Source organism: Triticum aestivum, chromosome 3A (assembly GCF_018294505.1).
Source record: "Triticum aestivum cultivar Chinese Spring chromosome 3A, IWGSC CS RefSeq v2.1, whole genome shotgun sequence".
Lineage (NCBI taxonomy): Eukaryota > Viridiplantae > Streptophyta > Magnoliopsida > Poales > Poaceae > Triticum > Triticum aestivum.
Window position 1 is genome coordinate 53,470,736 of NC_057800.1, and position 17,669 is coordinate 53,488,404.

At 48.6% G+C, this 17,669-nt stretch overlaps 2 protein-coding genes across 3 annotated transcripts; one reads left to right on the top strand and one right to left on the bottom strand.

Annotated features, from left to right (window-relative positions):
• Positions 1 to 5,041: 5,041 nt before the first annotated feature.
• Positions 5,042 to 9,419, top strand: LOC123060202 (disease resistance protein PIK6-NP). Of its 2 annotated transcripts, none has more exons than XM_044482789.1 (3): positions 5,042 to 6,044; positions 6,832 to 8,775; positions 8,922 to 9,419. In XM_044482789.1, exon 1 carries the CDS (start codon positions 5,209 to 5,211, stop codon positions 5,812 to 5,814), a length of 606 nt encoding a protein of 201 aa, XP_044338724.1. In that variant the 5' UTR covers positions 5,042 to 5,208; the 3' UTR covers positions 5,815 to 6,044; positions 6,832 to 8,775; positions 8,922 to 9,419. The 2 variants fall into 2 exon arrangements, with proteins under 2 accessions (XP_044338724.1, XP_044338723.1); XM_044482788.1 differs by having other exon boundaries at positions 5,050 to 6,044.
• Positions 9,420 to 10,362: 943 nt separating this feature from the next.
• Positions 10,363 to 15,556, bottom strand: LOC123060201 (DNA excision repair protein CSB). Its single transcript, XM_044482786.1, has 7 exons — positions 15,280 to 15,556; positions 14,989 to 15,127; positions 14,289 to 14,879; positions 13,800 to 14,196; positions 12,141 to 13,657; positions 11,424 to 11,852; positions 10,363 to 11,344 (listed from the first exon to the last, which is right to left on the bottom strand). The coding sequence occupies exons 2-7, from the start codon at positions 15,079 to 15,081 to the stop codon at positions 10,667 to 10,669; spliced, it is 3,705 nt and encodes a 1,234-aa protein (XP_044338721.1). The 5' UTR covers positions 15,082 to 15,127; positions 15,280 to 15,556; the 3' UTR covers positions 10,363 to 10,666.
• Between the last annotated feature and the right edge of the window lie 2,113 nt (positions 15,557 to 17,669).

A 17,669-nucleotide genomic window follows, 5' to 3' on the forward strand; every position in this document is an offset into this window, starting at 1 on the left:
ACAAACGAGGCCTTTACGTTTCCTCGGTTAACCGTTGGAGTATCAAACGAACTCCAAATGGCACGAAACTTGACAGGCGGTCTACCGGTAGCAAACCAAGGCCGCTTGGCAAGTCTCGGTCCAATCCGAGAACGTTTAACACCCGCACACGAAAAGAGGCAAAAGGGGACGCCGGAGGACGAAGGAGTGCCGGAATGCAAAACGGACAACGGGGAAAATGCTCGGATGCATCAGACGAACATGTATGCAAATGCGATGCACATGATGACATGATATGAAATGCATGACACGCAAGCAAATGACAAGGCAACAACAGCGAATAACTGGAAGACACCTGGCGCAACGGTCTCGAGGCGTTACACGTCCCATCCAGGCCGTATGATGGGACAAGACCTCAATCAACGATGACCGAGGTAACAGTGCCCTGCCCATGACTCTGGTCAGCAGGAACGTGGCAATAGTGCCCCTCACCTACCCGCTGACCAGGGCTGGCATGGCTACAGTGCCCCCGCCTTCACCGCTGACGACTGCAAGCGGCAACCTGACGGAGAACACTGTACACGACTCGACTCGGCCATGCCCTGACGATCGACAAGACGGCGCATAGTCCCCCTAGGCACGCGGGGCCCGCACCTAGGGGAACCCGGCGAACCACAAGCCCTCAGCGGGACCTAGCCCGGGTTCCCGGACACTGACAATATGGACCCACCAACTTGTAACATTACCCTTGTACCCCGAGGGGTTGGACTATAAAACCCGCCGGGAGCCTGCGATCATGGGCAACCGAACAAGAGAGAAAGCAGAAGACACATATGAGAGAAAAGCAAGCAAGCATAGGACTAGCCACAAAACAGCGACACCGGAGAGAAGGAGCAGCCCAAGCCTTGGCCAGCTTCCTTCCTCCTCCATACAGCTCCAGGAGCAACGTTGTACTATCGATCATCCAACTACACTCGGCAGTACTAGGGGTATTATCTCTCCGGAGAGCCCCGAACCTGGGTATGTCCAGCGTCCCGCGCCCGCTCATGCGAACCTCGCCTCTGGAGTCCATAAGCGCCCTCGAGCCTCCTCCTCTCTTTAGCCATCCCTTGGCATATGCCGTGCGCCCACCACGACACCAGCCGTACGTGCCGTCAGGATGATGTCGTCGACATAGAGCAGCAAGTAGGCTGTGTCAGAGCCCTAATGATAGACGAAGAGCGAGGCGTCTGAGCGGGTAGAGCGGAACCCAAGCTGGTGGAGAAACGTCGCGATACGGTGGTACCAAGCGCGCGGAGCCTGCTTGAGTCCGTACAAGGACCGCGAAAGCAGGCACACGTGGTCGGGAAGCATCGGGTCCACAAACCCGGTGGGCTGCTGGCAGAAGACCTGCTCCTCGAGGTGACCATGGAGGAAGGCGTTGGATACATCCATCTGGTGCACCGGCCAAGCACGGGAGACCACAAGGTGGAGAACCATGCATATCATGCCGGGCTTGATGACCGGAGCGAAGGTGTAGGTGAAGTCGATGCCATCACGCTGTCGGAAGCCACGAACGACCCAGCGCGCTTTGTAGCGATCAAGGGTACCATCAGGACGGAGGTTGTGTTTAAAGACTCACTTCCCGATAATCACATTGGCGTGCGGGGGATGGGGAACAAGCTGCCACGTCCGGTTACGCAATAGGGCGTCAAATTCCTCTTGCATCGTAGCCATCCAGAGCGGGTCACGAAGAGCAGCTCGAATGGAGGACGGTAATGGCGATGGCTCAGATGTGGACGCCACATGGACGTAGTCATCCAGGCGTAGCGCGAGCTCGGGCGAAAAACGCCCGTACGGGCGCGGGTGACCGACCGGCCACAGGCGCCGGTGGGGCCGCGGGCGCCGAGGGGGCCGAGGGGGCCGTGGGCACCGGGGGAGCCGCGGGCGCCAACGTCGGGGGCGCCAGCGCCGCGGCTATAGGAGGCGCCACATGCGGGGGCGGGCCGAGAGAAGCACGTGACGCCCTGGGAGAGGCGTCGAGGAGCCCGCGTCACTTGTGGCGGGAGGAACAGCCGGGGGTACCTGGTGAAACGGAAACACATGCTCATCAAAGTAAACGTGTCGGGAAGTGAACACACGGTGGGAGTTTGTGAGGAGCGGAGTTGGCAATGCTAGGATAACAAAGGCACCCGAAAATATGCAAGCCGTCATAAGATGGAGGCGTACCAAAGAGAAGATGGTGAGGTGCATAGTTCCACCGTGGGCGACAAGGGCGAAGGTTAAGGAGAAGAGAAGCAGTGGCGAGGGCGTCCGGCCAGAAACGAGGTGGCACATTAGCATGGAACAGGAGCGTGCGAACACAGTCATTCAGAGTGTGAAGGATGCGTTCGGCTGGACCGTTCTGCTGGGATGTATACGGGCATGTGAGACGAAAAACTGTGCCGTGGTGCGACAGAAAAGTGCGGAAAGCAAGGTTGTCGAACTCTTTTCCATTGTCAGTCTGAAGAGCAAGGATGGGACGCCCAAACTGTGTGCTGACGTAGGAGTAAAAAACCGTCAAAGTGGGGAATGCATCCGACTTTCTGCACAAAGGAAAAGTCCACACATAATGAGAATAATCATGAAGGATAACCAGATAATATAAATAGCTCGAATTACTAGGAACCGGAGAGGTCCACACATCGCTATGAATCAACTGAAAGGGAAAAGAAGTTATGGTGGTGGAGTTATTAAACGGGAGGCGAACATGTTTGCCGACACGACAGGCATGACAGGTGTGATCCTCTATCTTATGACAACTGAAACTGAAACTCCTGAGAATATGACGAAGTGTGATGGGGTTAGGATGACCCAAACGAGCGTGCCAGAGATCGATGCCGGCGGAGAGAGCAACCGATGCGGTGGTGGCAGTGGACGGCGAATGCACCGGATAGAGGTCGTCGAGGCTGTCACATCGGTGAAGTACCATCCTGGTTCGAGCGTCCTTGACACAAAATCCAAGCTCGTCAAATTCAACAGTAATAGGATTTTCACGAGTTAAACGACGTACGAAAATAAGGTTCTTAATAAGATGAGGTGGCACAAGTATGTTAGACAAAGTAATAGGCATGGAATTAGAAGGAAAAGAAGTGTGCCCGACATGTGTGATAGGGAGTGTGGAACCGTCGCCGACAATGATGCGGCGGTCGGTGGTGACGGGAGTGAAGGAGGCAAAATTACCAGGATGAGCAAACATGTGAGCCGTAGCCCCAGTGTCCATGTACCAATCAACACCTCCGGTGTAGTTGTTCGGTGTAGGAGCAGCATGCAGTGCGGGAAAGAGCACCCGGTCCCAGGGCGCCGGCGGCAGGGCCGGCGAGGGGCACGAAGACACCATGGGGAGGCTGTAGCCACCGCTCGGCAACGGCAATGGGTACTCTCCAGACGGTATAGGAAGCAGCCCTGGCTGCGACTGCGGTGCCAGATAGGCCGGATGGCCCGCCGGAAAAACCTGCTGGCCTGCTAACGACTCCCACCAGTACGCGGGAGCCCCGTATACGGGCGCGTCGCCCCGCGCAACAGCAAGGGGTCAACGGGCAGAGTCGGCACCGGCGGCGGGGTGACGACGGACTGGCCGGAGAGCACCGGCGGTGGGGCGGCGACGTACACCAGCGGGGGCAGCGGAGCCGAGCCGGGCGGCAAGTCGGGACGGCCAGCCGGGGCGATGCCGGACGTGCCATAGGTAGCGGCCGCTCCGTACGGCGCCGGCGGCGGGACGGCAGAGGCGGCGACAGACGGGCCGGTGGATGCCATCGGAGCTGGCGGTGCGGGCGATGCAAGCTATACAGAGAAAGCAGATCAGAAGCCGGCCAAGTGCAGGGCGCTCGAGGCTACGCGGCGGCGCAACTGGCGATACGTGCGGGGCTAGCGAGTAGCAACAGGCACGTAGCAGCGGGCGGACGCGTACTAGCGGGCGATACGCGGCGGCGCCGCAGGCGATACGCGCGGGGCGACGCGTAGCAGCGGGTGGACGCGGGCATCGAGCGCGTAGCGTAGGTGCGGCGCGGATGCAAAGACTTGGCGATGCGAGTAGCGCGGCGCTGGCGAGGGGAGTTGGCAGCTAGCGGGCGCGATGCGGGCAGGCGCGCTGGCGAGGGGAGTTGGCGGCTAGCGGGGCTCGGGCGCGCGGGAGTTGGCGAGCGAGCTGGCGGCTAGCGGCGATGCGATCGGGCGGCGGCAGCTGAAGGAGCGCGCACGCGAGAGGGTAGCGGCGGCCGGCGCGGGTGATGCGCGAGCAGCGTCGGCGAATGGGCGGCGGCGGCAGCGGAAAACTAGGGTTTAGAACCTAAAAACTGATACCATATAGAATATGTGAATTACACGATACATTGCTCTTGTGCATAGGCACGTATATATGATGTATAAAGATGGGCCGCGAACCTTAATTATTAAAAAAAACTAGGAGACAGGCCTAATACACAATATACACATATACTCAACAATCAGATAGTGGGCTTCCTGCAGTGTGCCGAACTCACTACCTTTTCACTTTTTGATCCTTGACAATTTACTGTTTCATCATGGAAGTTGGTCGAGTCACTGGTCTTTCGAGAAAAAAGAAAAATTGAATCCGTGTTACTTCACGCACTAGACTACTGAAGACGAAAAAAAATACCAAGACAAATATCGATAGTGTAAAAATTGTTCGTTCCTCAATAGCCCAACAGTTCACTGTGAGCTTTTTAAGCATTTCTTGCCAGAGAGAACAACTTTTACATTGTTTCAGCCTAGCTAGGCTGTCTTGTGGACAGTATTTTAGGTTTTCTTGCATCTCGTTCATGTCTGGTCATGACACCACTTTTATCACTCCCAAGGTCACATCTGAACCCACACGCCGTCCAGTCAGTCTTTTGAGTGGTACTACTAATTGGTATTTTGAGTCATTCCACATCAGCTTGTAAGCCGTCCGGCCGACAGGACGTAGTGGTTTATCGTCGACATGGGCCCAACGGTGCAAAGCAGTCAAGATAATGTTATATACTGCATATTTATACTACACTCCCTAACTTTAATTAGGTGAGTGCATGTGCTGACTGTCGACCTTTTGTTGAAGTGTGAGTCTGCTAGATCTGGCCACCTACTACACACGGCTGTTCTATCATATCTGAGTACATAGATAGATGGATGCACACCCAGTCTCCATTAGCTCGCACTGATCATACTCCCAACAACTAAGCATTTCCACATCCACTCCTCCAAGCTCCAGCCATGCAGGTGGTGACGGGGGCCATGGGCGCCCTCATCCCCAAGCTATTCCAGCTCCTCAGCGAGGAGTACAACCTGCAGAAGGGTGTGAAGCAAGACGTTGAGTTCCTCACGAAGGAGCTTCCGAGCATGCACGAAGCACTCCGCAAGGTGGCGGATGTGCCGCGGCACCAGCTTGACAGGCAGGTGAAGATCTGGGCCGACGAGGTCAGGGAGCTGTCATACGTCATGGAGGATGTGGTTGACAGCTTCCTGGCAAGCGGCGAAGGCTCCGAGCCCGCCGCCAACTCGAATAAGCTCAAGGAGCTACTGAAGAAGATGGGGAACTTGCTCCCCAAGGGCAAGACTCGCCGTAAGATTGCGAAGAAGATTAAAGGCATCAGGCTCCAAGTCAGGGAGGTGGCCGATAGGCGTGACAGGTACGGGGTCAATGATGCGGTTGCTAATCTAGCTTCAGCCCCAACTACCGTTGACCCTCGCCTGGTGGCTCTGTTCAAAAAGGAGACAGAGCTTGTTGGCATCGATGCGGCAAGGGACGAGATAATTAAGAAGCTCATGGATGGGGATGGGGATGTGCCTGAGCAACAATTGAAGATTCTCTCCATTTAGGGAATTGGAGGACTTGGCAAAACAACTGTTGCCAAAGTTGTGCATCAGGGGCTTCAAGAAAAATTCATGCTCAAGGCTTTTGTTTCGGTGGGTCAGAAGCCCGATGTGAAGAAAGTTCTCAGGGACATTTTCCTTGAGCTTGACAAGGAAGGCTACAGGAAATCCAATGCACAAACGTTGGATGAGAAGCAGCTCATAGTAGAACTCCGAGAATTACTTGAGAATAAGAGGTACGCACCAACCACCTATTAATTACCGGAGTTTATTTTATCTCGGACAGTATCTTCAAGTTTGTATTCATTGACTTTCAGGAAATACAGCTCAACGCCATCACTAATAACTGTATTGAGCACCCAAAATATGATCAAATTATGGAAATAAGTGATCACGTGTTGACATGGATGTCACCCAAATTAAATACAAAAGAATTGCCATTCATCCTTTTGTTATTAGTGCATATGTATCATCAATTCCGCATACATAGCTTTGTCTTGAGTATATTGAAGACACGAATTAGGGGCAACTGGATTGTTGTCTTTGAGTTGTGTCTTGTGTACAATTTGGATAGTAGGTATTGATTCCAATGTATTTTTAGATTACAAAATACCTTCTGTCTTAATCTTTTCATGCCTGTATCATATGGGTCTGGAACAACGACATCCATTTTTTCCAATGCTCCATGAAAAGTATGTACACTAAACATGAGTTTAAACTTAGATTTTGAAACTAAATTTGATATCACAAGAGATATTATTTATTTTGAAATGAAATTAACCAGAACTAGAGTTCCAACCAGTAAGATAACATCGGTAAACTAACACACATGTCAATATATATTTATCTTGCAGTAGTAGCCATATTCCTTTGATTTATTGGCTTATATGTTAATTGCTGTATTAAGAATAGTACTGCAATTTTTGGATGGTCTTCCACATAGCTGCCATATTTTTTTAATACATGTATTCTGCACAAGTCCTAATTACTAATTTCATGCCTATGGTGATCTGATGTGGATAGGTACTTTATTGTTATTGATGATATATGGGACGCAGAAGCATGGGAAATAATCAATTGTGCTTTCAAGGATAGTAACTGTGGAAGTAAAATAATCACAACTACCCGTAGTTTCGAAGTAGCCAGAAAGTCCGGTGAGGCTTACCAGCTAAAGCCACTTTCTCCCGGCAACTCTGAAAAATTATTGTATATGAGATTATATGGTGGTAGAAGCAAATGCCCTTTTGATCATCCGGTTGAGATATCTGAAAAGATTATACAGAGATGCGGTGGTGTACCATTAGCTATCCTTACAATAGCTAGTTTATGAGATGGTAAAGAGAAAGAGGATTGGTCTAAGGTCTATGACTCAATTGGTTTTGGGCACGGAAAAAACCAAGTTGTAGACAATACAAGAAAGATACTGCTATTTAGCTATTATGATCTACCCTATTACCTGAGACCTTGTTTGTTGTATCTAAGCATATATCCAGAAGACTACACGGTCAAAAAAGAAACTTTGATCTGGAAGTGGTCAGCAGAAGGGTTTATCAAGGAGGAACCGGGGATAAGGCAATATGAGCTTGGAGAGAGATACTTCAGTGAGCTGGTGAATAGAAGTATGATACAACCCATCTGGGGCGGTTATGGCTCATGTTTCGTGACTGGTTGTCGTGTCCATGATCTTGTGCTTGATATGATATCTCTATTGTCAAATGAAGAGAATTTTGTTAGGGTATGGGATGTTAATGATCAAAGGATATCTTGCCAAAGTAATGCTCGTAGGTTAGCCATCCAAAAGAGAGTCTTGGAGCAGGATGACTCTCTGGCTAACATGTGCACCCCACAATTGAGGTCATTCAGTGCCATCGGATGTGATATTCATGTGATGCCATCACTTACAAGTTTTGGAGCTTTACGTGTCCTAGATATGGAAGATTGTAGTTTTAATGGAGATGGCAGTTATCATCTGGACCATCTTGGGAGTTTACTCCATTTGAGGTACCTGGGATTGTGGAGAATAGATAAGGTACCTGAAAAAATAGGGAATCTGAAGTTTTTGCAGACACTGAACTTGATATATACTGGGAATGGGATAAAAGAATTGCCACAAAGTTTTGGTCTGTTAAGGCAACTCAAGCGCTTGCATTTTGAAGTCGCTGAAGGAATAGTTGGGATGCATTTGCTGGGGAACCTAACATCATTGGAAGATCTACGGTTGACATTTGACACTTGGTCTCCTGAGTTTGTAGTAGAGCTGCGCAAGCTGACGATGCTGAGGAATCTCAACCTTAGCATTATGTCTCACAAAGGCATGGATGATAGCCAGGTGAAAGCTCTGGTGAAGTCTCTTGGCAAACTGAAAGAGACCCAAATTCTGGGCATTTACTTTGGGGGTTATGTGAGTATTGGACCCCAAGGGTGGGAAGGTTATGTACCACCTCAACAGCTCCGTGAATTCTTGATAAGAACGGAGAAGGACATGTTGCCGGCGTGGATAAACCCGTCACTTGTTCCGAACCTCACCAATTTATGGTTCAATCTGAAGGAAGTGAAGGCGCGGGATATGGAGATCCTTGGGAGTTTCCCAGAGCTCGTTACTCTACGGTTGACTGATCTGCTTCTGGGGTTGAGCGAGTCGCAGGACTTTCTCCCAGACGTCATGGGGGGGTTATTCCCCAAGTTGAGGTACTTTAGCACACCTGCACCGCTGAGGTTTCTGGAGGGAGCGATGCCGAGCCTTGAATCCCTTGATTACTGTTATCTCGAAGTGGATCAGTTGAAGCGTGACAGCAGCTTTGTGTTTGAGTTTGGTAGCTGGGAAAACCTCCATTCACTCCAGAAAGTGGAGGTTTATTTCTATTCAGATGCAGCTCAAGAGAAGAAGGACGAAGCTGTGGTTGCGCTGGAGCTCGCAGCCAACCAACATCCCAACCGTCCTAATCTTACGGTCAGCAAATACCGAGTGTGAGTACAAGCATACTTCTAACTGAGTTTAAGTAGTTTTCATGTTTACACGCATCTGTCTCTCTCACCAAACAAAACTGGGAGATGTATGTGCCCAATATGTCCAATATATATCCTTTACAGCTCTGTTTGAACTCTATTTGCAGGTGGGAGAAGCCAATTGAGTAATTGTCGTCAAGACATTAATGGAGTACCAACTACACTTTGTTTCCAGGCAAGCTCCTCCTTGATCGATCTTCACTTCAACTATTATCTCTCTGCACCTGCAGCTGATGAATGGCGGGCACCAAGAGCTTCTACCACTACTTAATCTATGCACCAAGAGCTACTTTTCTTTTCTTTTTCTCCAAGCTCTAGGATTGTAATAAGCTACCTTTCATTCTTTACGCGACGATGCTATCAGGTTTTTGTCCCATGGTTCAGCAGCAATGGATGCGAGCAGTGGGTTTCCTGATAGTGTGCAAAACTCATTACCCCTTTCCCTTTTGCTGCTTGGCAGTTTGTTGTTTTTGCAATGGGTCTCGGTAGGAAAATTTTACTTATCATTCAACTAGAGTACATTGTACATCTATTAAAGAGTGGCCTAGTGCCTCAGAAATATTGACTGTCACAATGGCGAGGGTGCCAGAAACGTTTGCTTTACAGTCTCCACGTTTTAAGTAACACCCTTGCTAATGTGTACATGTTTCAGGTGCGTTTAGTTTGTTTCCCAGCATTAATTCAACTGCAGTTTGTATCCTCACATTTTTAGGATTGTTTTCTTCCTCACACAGCCATAGAACTGTTTTTGCTTTTTTTTCGAGAAGGGGATCATCTCGGCCTCCACATCACCGTGATGCAGACCCATAGAATTGTTTTGTTTTTGGAATGAAAGTTTCGCTTCTCGAATCAGTGTTTTGCCTGTGGATGTCAATTAGAGTTCTGCACACTTGCGAAGTTGACTGAACAAGTAGCTCTGCCTCTGCTGCTACACTACATGCACAACCAGAAACTGCAAATTCAGTTTGATCTCAAAATGTACATCGTCTTCCAGAAATCTGAGATAGTACACCAGAGTATTACTTTCAAAACAAGAACCATATAGTTTCAACTCAAAATGTACATCGTCTTCCAGAAATCTGAAAAACGAAAATCCTGAAGGCATACTACGAGGGAAATATATATACAGACGAGGGGGAAACGAGAGCGCGGAAATAGTTATTCACAACAATTATTTGCCACCAACCAGAATTCAGAGATACACCAGAGTAATACTTTCATAATAAGAACCAGAACTAGTGTAGTTTCAGCTAAAAATCGACATCGTCTTCCAGAAATCTGGAAAAAAAATCCTGAAAGCAATACTACGAGGGAAATATATAAACAGATGAGTGGAAGAAGAGAGCGCGAAAATAAGTATTCACAACAACCGTTTGCTTGAATAAAGCCCCCGCATAATCGATGCCTAGCAATTGCATCTGGAGTAATGTATGACACATAAAAGTATATTTGAAACCACCGTAGATGCAAGACAAGTGACACCGCGCTCATATACAGAAACAGAACGACCCATACAGATATTATAAGAAAAGTAGAAGCACGGAGACAGAAAGGAGTATTTGTAAATACTTGTGAATTCAGATTGCAGTTGATTCCCAGGAAACATGTACACCAGAAAAGGATAAAAGGCTAAGGGCTTCTGCAAACCACTAATTAACTGGGGAGAAATAGAACCGCCACCTAACTAACATTCCTCTGTCATCTCTACCATGCAAAAAAGTATCTCTCAGCCATACCCAAAGATTTAAGAGAGAAAATTTCCATCTCTCTATCAACATCCTATTTAAATGAATTTTTTATGCGAGAATCTACCCCTAATCAAAATTTTGAGCCCATGAACTACAGCCGCAAATTACCCATACTCAGGTTTCAGCACCCACGTTGCGCCGCCTGCGCCCCTTTGCAAAGTTGCTATCTCCTTGAGCAGGTTCTTGAACACCAGCATATCCTTTGGTTGTATGCGGTTCTTGAAATGTTCCGTCAAGCTCGTCGAGCTGGCGGAGCCACCATTCCGTTGTATGAAGGTGCACAACTGGCGGATCAGGACCTCAGGCTGCACGATCATGTTCCTACTGGAAGAAGAGTTTGATGAGCGCCCGTTCTCTGTCGAGCCTGGTCTCTGGTTGGAAGCGGAGCCCAGGCTGAGCTGATGTTCCAGTGCATCTGAAGCTGCCCCCTCTCGCGTTCCACGCATCTTAGCCAGAAGCTCGGCGGAGGACAGCGCTTTTCCATGTAGAGCGCCCACCTGAAGACTTTGAACTCTGCTGCTGCTTGAACCTTCTGATGGCTGCGAAGAACTAACCAGCTGGGTGTTGAGTGTTGACCCAAATTTCCTGCGGACAGAGGACGGCGCCCCGGCAGCACCGGCTCTTCCTGTCCATGTGGGAACAGCAAAATCATCACGGCTTCTGAGCATCCGTGATTGGCGTAAAGCCTCGGCTGCCCTTTGTGCCACCTGTGAAGCCTCTGCTTCTAGCCGCAGCTTCTGATCGTCGTTAGCACTCATTATGGCATCATGATTTATAGCACTCTGTGCAAGTACAAAATTGAGGGTTATTTACAAAATATTGAACAGAAAAAAAAGGCTGGGATCAGCACATATTACTTACATGAACGCCCTGGCCATCAAAAAGACTCTTCAAAATGTTGGATTCTTCATCCGCTTGGTCAGATCTAAGGTCTGATTTCCCATCTCCATCAACAGATGGTTCAGCCTCTGCGCTGGTCGGTAAAGCTGAAGATCGCTCGCCTCGCTCCTCGCCATCTGGAGCACCGATGTTCACATCTTCAGACAGTTGGCCAAAAATGTTTGATGTTTCAGTTGAACCATTCTTGTCATCATCTTGCAATGTGAATAAATCTTTCATGTCTCTGGCTTTAAAGAACCTCCTTTGCTGAGGGTTTTTCAGTACTTTGTTTGTGAGAAAATGCTTGTATATCTGTCGATGGTAGACTTTCTCCTCTATCGTCCCACGTGTGATCAACCTGTAAACTGTCACATCTCTTTTTTGCCCAATTCGCCATGCTCGTTCCCTGGCCTAGTGCACAGAAAGTTTAATCAGGTTAGTGTGATCGCTTGTCCTAGGACATAAAATAACAGGAGAATATCTTTGCTGCTATCACAACAGAGGACGCCTTAAAATTATTTTATCTACCATGTACTCCTCGGCATCCATTTTTGGATGTCAACCATCTCTGCCAAATCCAAAAGGTAAGATAATGAAACCTTAATGTAATTTTATCGAATGGGAATGCATCTAAAAAGGTTAAAAGGTGGTAGGTGCAGAATTATATACAGGGCAGGCAAAATTTCACATGGACTATACCTGCATGTCTGTCGAAGGGTTCCAGTCAGGATCGAATATTATAACCCTGTTTGCACCAGTCAAATTCGTACCCAATCCACCAACTTTTGTTGTCAGAATGAAAATGAAAATTTCATTTGTATTATTGAACTCATCAATGAGTGCCATTCTTTGCTTTGGAGGTGTAAGTCCATCCATTCGTCGATATTGGTAGTCGCGGGCAGTCAAGAAGTTCTCCAAAATGTCAAGCATCTGTTGGGTCTGAGCAAAAAGAAGAACGCGATGACCTTGATCTTTCCAGACTTTAAGTACTTGCTCAACCACTTTCATCTTTCCACTTCTTTCAATATTCCCATAATCAGGATTCTGAGCGGCTTGTTCTCTCTCAAGAAGATCAGGATGATTACATATCTTCCTTAGGACATCTATCCCATAAAGGGAGTTTCTGTTACCATCAAATATTTGTTCCACCTCTGAACTAGCAAGAAATGCGCGATAAGTAGCACGTTGCTCTTGAGTTAAACTACAGAAAAGAACCTGCTCTGTTTTCTTGGGAAGCTGTGCATTGACATCAGCTTTCATTCTCCTAAGAAGATATGGCATGATCAAGTCACGCAGGACAACAGCACATCTGTACGCTGTGGACACTTGCAATGGTGTTGCATTAGCATACCCACCGACAGTAATTGGAACAGAGAACTCGGTCTCAAACACTGGCAGGACTCCTAATTTCCCAGGGAACACAAAATCAAAGAGAGACCACAGTTCCGAAAGTTTATTCTGAATAGGCGCCCCTGTCATAATTATCCTGTGCACAGTCTGCAATTGCTTGCACACGAGAGTTACTTCGGCATTAGGATTCCTTATGCGGTGACCCTCATCCAATACAGCATATCCCCATTCTACATCAAGCAACTTCTCCCGTATGATTCTTAGCTGCTCGTATGTCGTCAGAAGCAAACCTGACCCTGAATTTACAACACGTGAAATCAAGTCATCCCACTTCTGTGCAGGCTTCGTACGTGTAACCTCTTCCTGATCGCTATCCCAAGAAACATCACTCTCAGAATCACTGTATCTCTTGCCCTTTTTACTTGAACTGTTTGCAGAATCATGTAAGATCTCAACTTTGAATTTTGGATACCACTTACTGGCCTCCCTTCGCCACTGTTGCAAAAGGGTCACAGGACAGATAACAATACTAGGCTTGTACATACCACTGTCATGCAAAGCACCAAGAAATGATAAGACCTGCACGGTCTTTCCTAAGCCCATTTCATCGCCAATTATTCCACCAGCCCTTTGACAATGTAACTCCCATAACCACTGCACTCCCACTTTTTGGTAGTCAAACAGCTGTGTGTAAACTGAGCCAGGAATTCTTAAACCACCTTCAAGGATGACTGGAGGTAACCCATCAGAACCTTCTATTACCTCATCTTCATTCTCAGACACAGAAGCTGATGCAGCTGCATCTCCCACATCCTCATCTGCAACTGAAGCTGATGCAGCTGCATCTCCCACATCCTCATCTGCAACTGCAGAAATCAGACATGATAAGTTCACTGAGGTATCTTGGTACAAAGTAGTAGCAAATAAGGAAACCTGACTGCATTTTCCATGCGCATAGAATAACACTAAAGCAAAAAAGCTCTGAAGGCTGAAGAGGCCTTGGCATACCATCCAATAATGACTCCTTCTTTGAATTGGCTTTCATCCATTTCTTGCCAGGCAACGGTCTCTTGGTCTTACTCTTTAGCCTTTTGTTTTTCCGCTCGTCTGAACTGGGAAGGCCAGGGCGTTTTAGAGGTACTCCAAGCCTTTGAAACGGAGCAGTCGGTGCATCGAGCTTAGGCAAGAACTCCGCATCAAGCAATTTGGTAGTTGGGCGGCTTTGTGCCATGTTCTGCATTGCCTGAGCAACTTTAGCAATGCTGGAAGCTTCCATGGTTTCCTCGGCTTGTTCTGCAGAGTCATTTTGCCTGCTAGGAGTTCCAGGGCTTTCAACCCGCTTCTCAAAGCCCTTCAACTTGTGAAACGGTGTTAGCAAACCCTTCCTGATCAGCTCTTCCCTTTCCTGCAAAACAGAATGTAATATCAGGAGGCAGAGCAACATGATAACAGTACAGAAAACAAGAGCCCCAGGCGCTAGTTAGGCTAATAACTCACAGTCTCCATGAACCCCGCAGAAGCTCCATCGAGCACTGCATCGAAGTCGTCGTCGTCATCATAGGTGACGGTTTTCATCCGACGCGTCGGCGACTTCTTCTTAGGCCCACCAGGCGGCTTCAGCGACTTCTTCCGCCTCAGCTCATCTTCAACCAACATTGCCAGCATCTTGTCTTTTTGGTTGCCCGACCCGGACGGGCCAGGTCCCGACTGCAATATCTCTTTCTGAATCTGCACCTTAGCCCTCTTGAGACTCCTGAGCCGCTCGGCGGCAAGCGCTTGCTGGAGGGCACCTCCACGAGGGGCGTCTTCTTCAGCATTCTCCTCCTCCTTCACCTTCTCCTTCTTCTTCTTCTTCTTATCCTCGGCATCAGTGCTACCCGAGCTGCCACCGCCGCTTTTCTTTCCAGCAGCTTGTTTAGCCCCTCCGAGTGTGGAAGCCACAGCATCGATCTCAAGCTGCACGGAGCGCAGTTGCTGGTGCAGTTTGGCCTGAGCATCATCTTGAAGCGTTGTGAGTTTATTCTCCTGGTCACCGACGGCGGTCAGCCCCGACGCCTCGGTGTCGCCCTTCTGCGGGTCGGTTTTCGCCTGCAAAAGGAAATGAAACGGCGAAACTCTCCCTGTGAGAAATTGTTACTGGTTTTGTTGTGCACGGGAAGAAAACGAATGGATGGACGGGTGAGGGATGGATTGTTGCCTGCGACAGGATCTTCCTCTCGATGTCGTCGATGTTGGCGGAGGTGACGCCGAGGCTGTGCAGCAGGCGCTGGTCGTCGTCCTCCTCCTCCATTGTGGATCAGTACGAAAGAAGCCGCCTTGGTTGCCGATCAATTCGCCTAGGCGCGGGCACGGAAGAGGGTTAACTAACCTGAATTCGAACCCCAAAAGAAAAGAAAAGAAAAGAAAGGGCTTCTTCAGGCGGATCTAGGCGGCGCGCGCCCAGAAATCGCGGAGGCCGGTGGGCGGGTGGATGAACCCAAGCGCGCACCTCAAAACCCAGCCGGGGGCGCGACGAGGAAGGACTCAGGGGCACGGCGAGGGCGGAGAGGGGCGGGGGTGCCGAGGCGGCGGCGGCGGGTCTAGGGCACGCGTTGGGCACGGATTGGTGGGTCGGGGGAGAGGAGGGGACGGGGACGGACGGGGCGGCGGGATCGATGGATTGGATGAGTGCGGCCGAATTTGGGGGAGGAGTCGGAGTCGGAGGGGAGGAAGAAGACCGCCTTCTCTCCCTCTCCCCGAGTCGGTTCATCAGCTCGGCTTTGGCGCAGGAATAAAAACCTTTTGTTGTATGTACCCCAACAAAATCTTGAGAAAATGAAACGCGTGCGTGCGTGTGTACGGTTATCAGGGTGTACACGTATGGCACGTTATGCTCTCTCCTCTAATGTCAAATCTGCTTATTTGGTCTGTTAAATAATAAATTCTCTGCTTCCCAACATGTTGCGGGCCAAAGAAAAAAAAACACCATTAGCGAATCGCGGGTCAAAATCCATGTACCAGATTGCACAAACTACCTAAAACATAACCAGAAGGTTTCGCTAAGGAGGTTTCGTTAAAGGTTGTGTTTGGTTGAGCTGTGGATTCTAAAAAAAGCTATCGTGAGTCTTGAGCCATGAGAAAATTGACGTGAATTTCTGGCTGTAGAAAAGCTGAAAGCTGCTTGGTTGAGACAAGTGTAAACCTGTAGATTTGGTTGTTACTTGCCTGCAATGCCCTTGAGGTCTGGGTAGATTTATCCATATGCTAATTGCATGAAGCAATGATATATACATTGGTCGGCAATTTAACGGCCATTGCGCAATGAAAATTTATGATAATGTAGAGGATTCATGGCTTATAAATAGGGAATTCAACTATTATTTATTTTTATGTTGTATACGCATAAATAGATAGTGATCCTGTAATATATATTTTTTTCCAAGCCACTTGCTTCAAGCTAAAACCCTTTGTACTTAAAAATAACTTTGCACTGAAAATTCAAACTTAACTTGTTAATTGTATGATCGTGTTGGTAATTGTAGACCTAACTTTAACGTTTGTATTGTTTTGTCATTAAGGACAGTAAAACTGAGCCTCTTCCCAGCCCTCTCACGCATTCAACGTTTCAGGCCGAATTTGGGGGCGGAGTCGGAGTCGGAGGGGAGGAAGAAGAAGACCCTCTCTCTCTCCCTCTCCCCAAGTCGGTTCATCAGCTCGGCTTTGGCGCAGGAATAAAACCTTTTGTTGTATGTACCACCACAAAATCTTGAGAAAATGAAACGCGTGCGTGCGTGCGTGTGTACGGTTATCAGGCCGGACACGTATGACACGCTATCTTCGCTCCTCTAATGTCAAATCTACGTACTTCGTCTATTTATTGTTGGTCAAATATAATAAATTCTCCAATTCGGGCAAGAGGTGGTGAAGATGTTTTGGCTTGGGCCTTTGAGAAATCGGGTGAATACACTGTAAAAACGGCTTATCGTGCTCTGGTGACTCGTGACGAGCGGCGTGCTCTAGAGGAATGGACGGTAGCGGAGATTTCATCGTTAGAAAAACAATTGTGGACAGCCCTATAGAAGCTCAAAGTAATTCCAAAAGTACGTGTATTCTGGTGGAGAGTTCTTCGTGGTATTCTCCCTGACTATGACACCATGAAATACCGGCACATAAGAACTACTTCAGTATGTGATCTGTGTAAAGCTATGGATGAAGATCTAATGCATGCCCTAGTGCATTGCTCTCATGCTAAGAGTTTTTGGGCAGCAGCAAGGGAGGTCTTGGACCTGAAGCTGCCGTCATTGCATCCAACCACATGGTCCTGAGACTTAGTGGTAGATACAAGGTTTTCCAAGATGGAAAGATGTCAGATCATCACGATCATGCATGCAATATGGTCATCGAGGAATCGTTGGACCCATGATGAGGACGGATATAACCCAATTCAGGCAGTCAAGAGGGTGAGGGAGGATCTGGCTCTCTTGGACCTTCCGGGAGATAGATCTAGCATTCATGAAGGTCATGCTTGGCGACCACCGGAACCTGGCTGGGTTAAAATTAATACCGATGGATCGATGGATGCTTTGATGCAGGTAGGAGGAGGAGGCGGGGTAGCACGGTCTCACCTCTCCGTTTTGGGCGTGTGGAGCAAACCCCTACCTTGTATCACTGACCCTTTCATTGCCGAAGTGCTTGCGCTACGCGAGGGAGTTATATTTGCCCAATTGAGAGGCTTCTCGCATGTGGTGATGGAGGTCGACTATTTAGAGGTGGTTAACCTCTGGCTTTCGCGTCATAATACAAGATCTATTGTGATGCCTATCTTCGAGGAAATCAAGGAGAGAGCTACAAATTTTGCTTCTTTTTCGGTGCAACATGTTAGTAGGGATGCCAACGGCA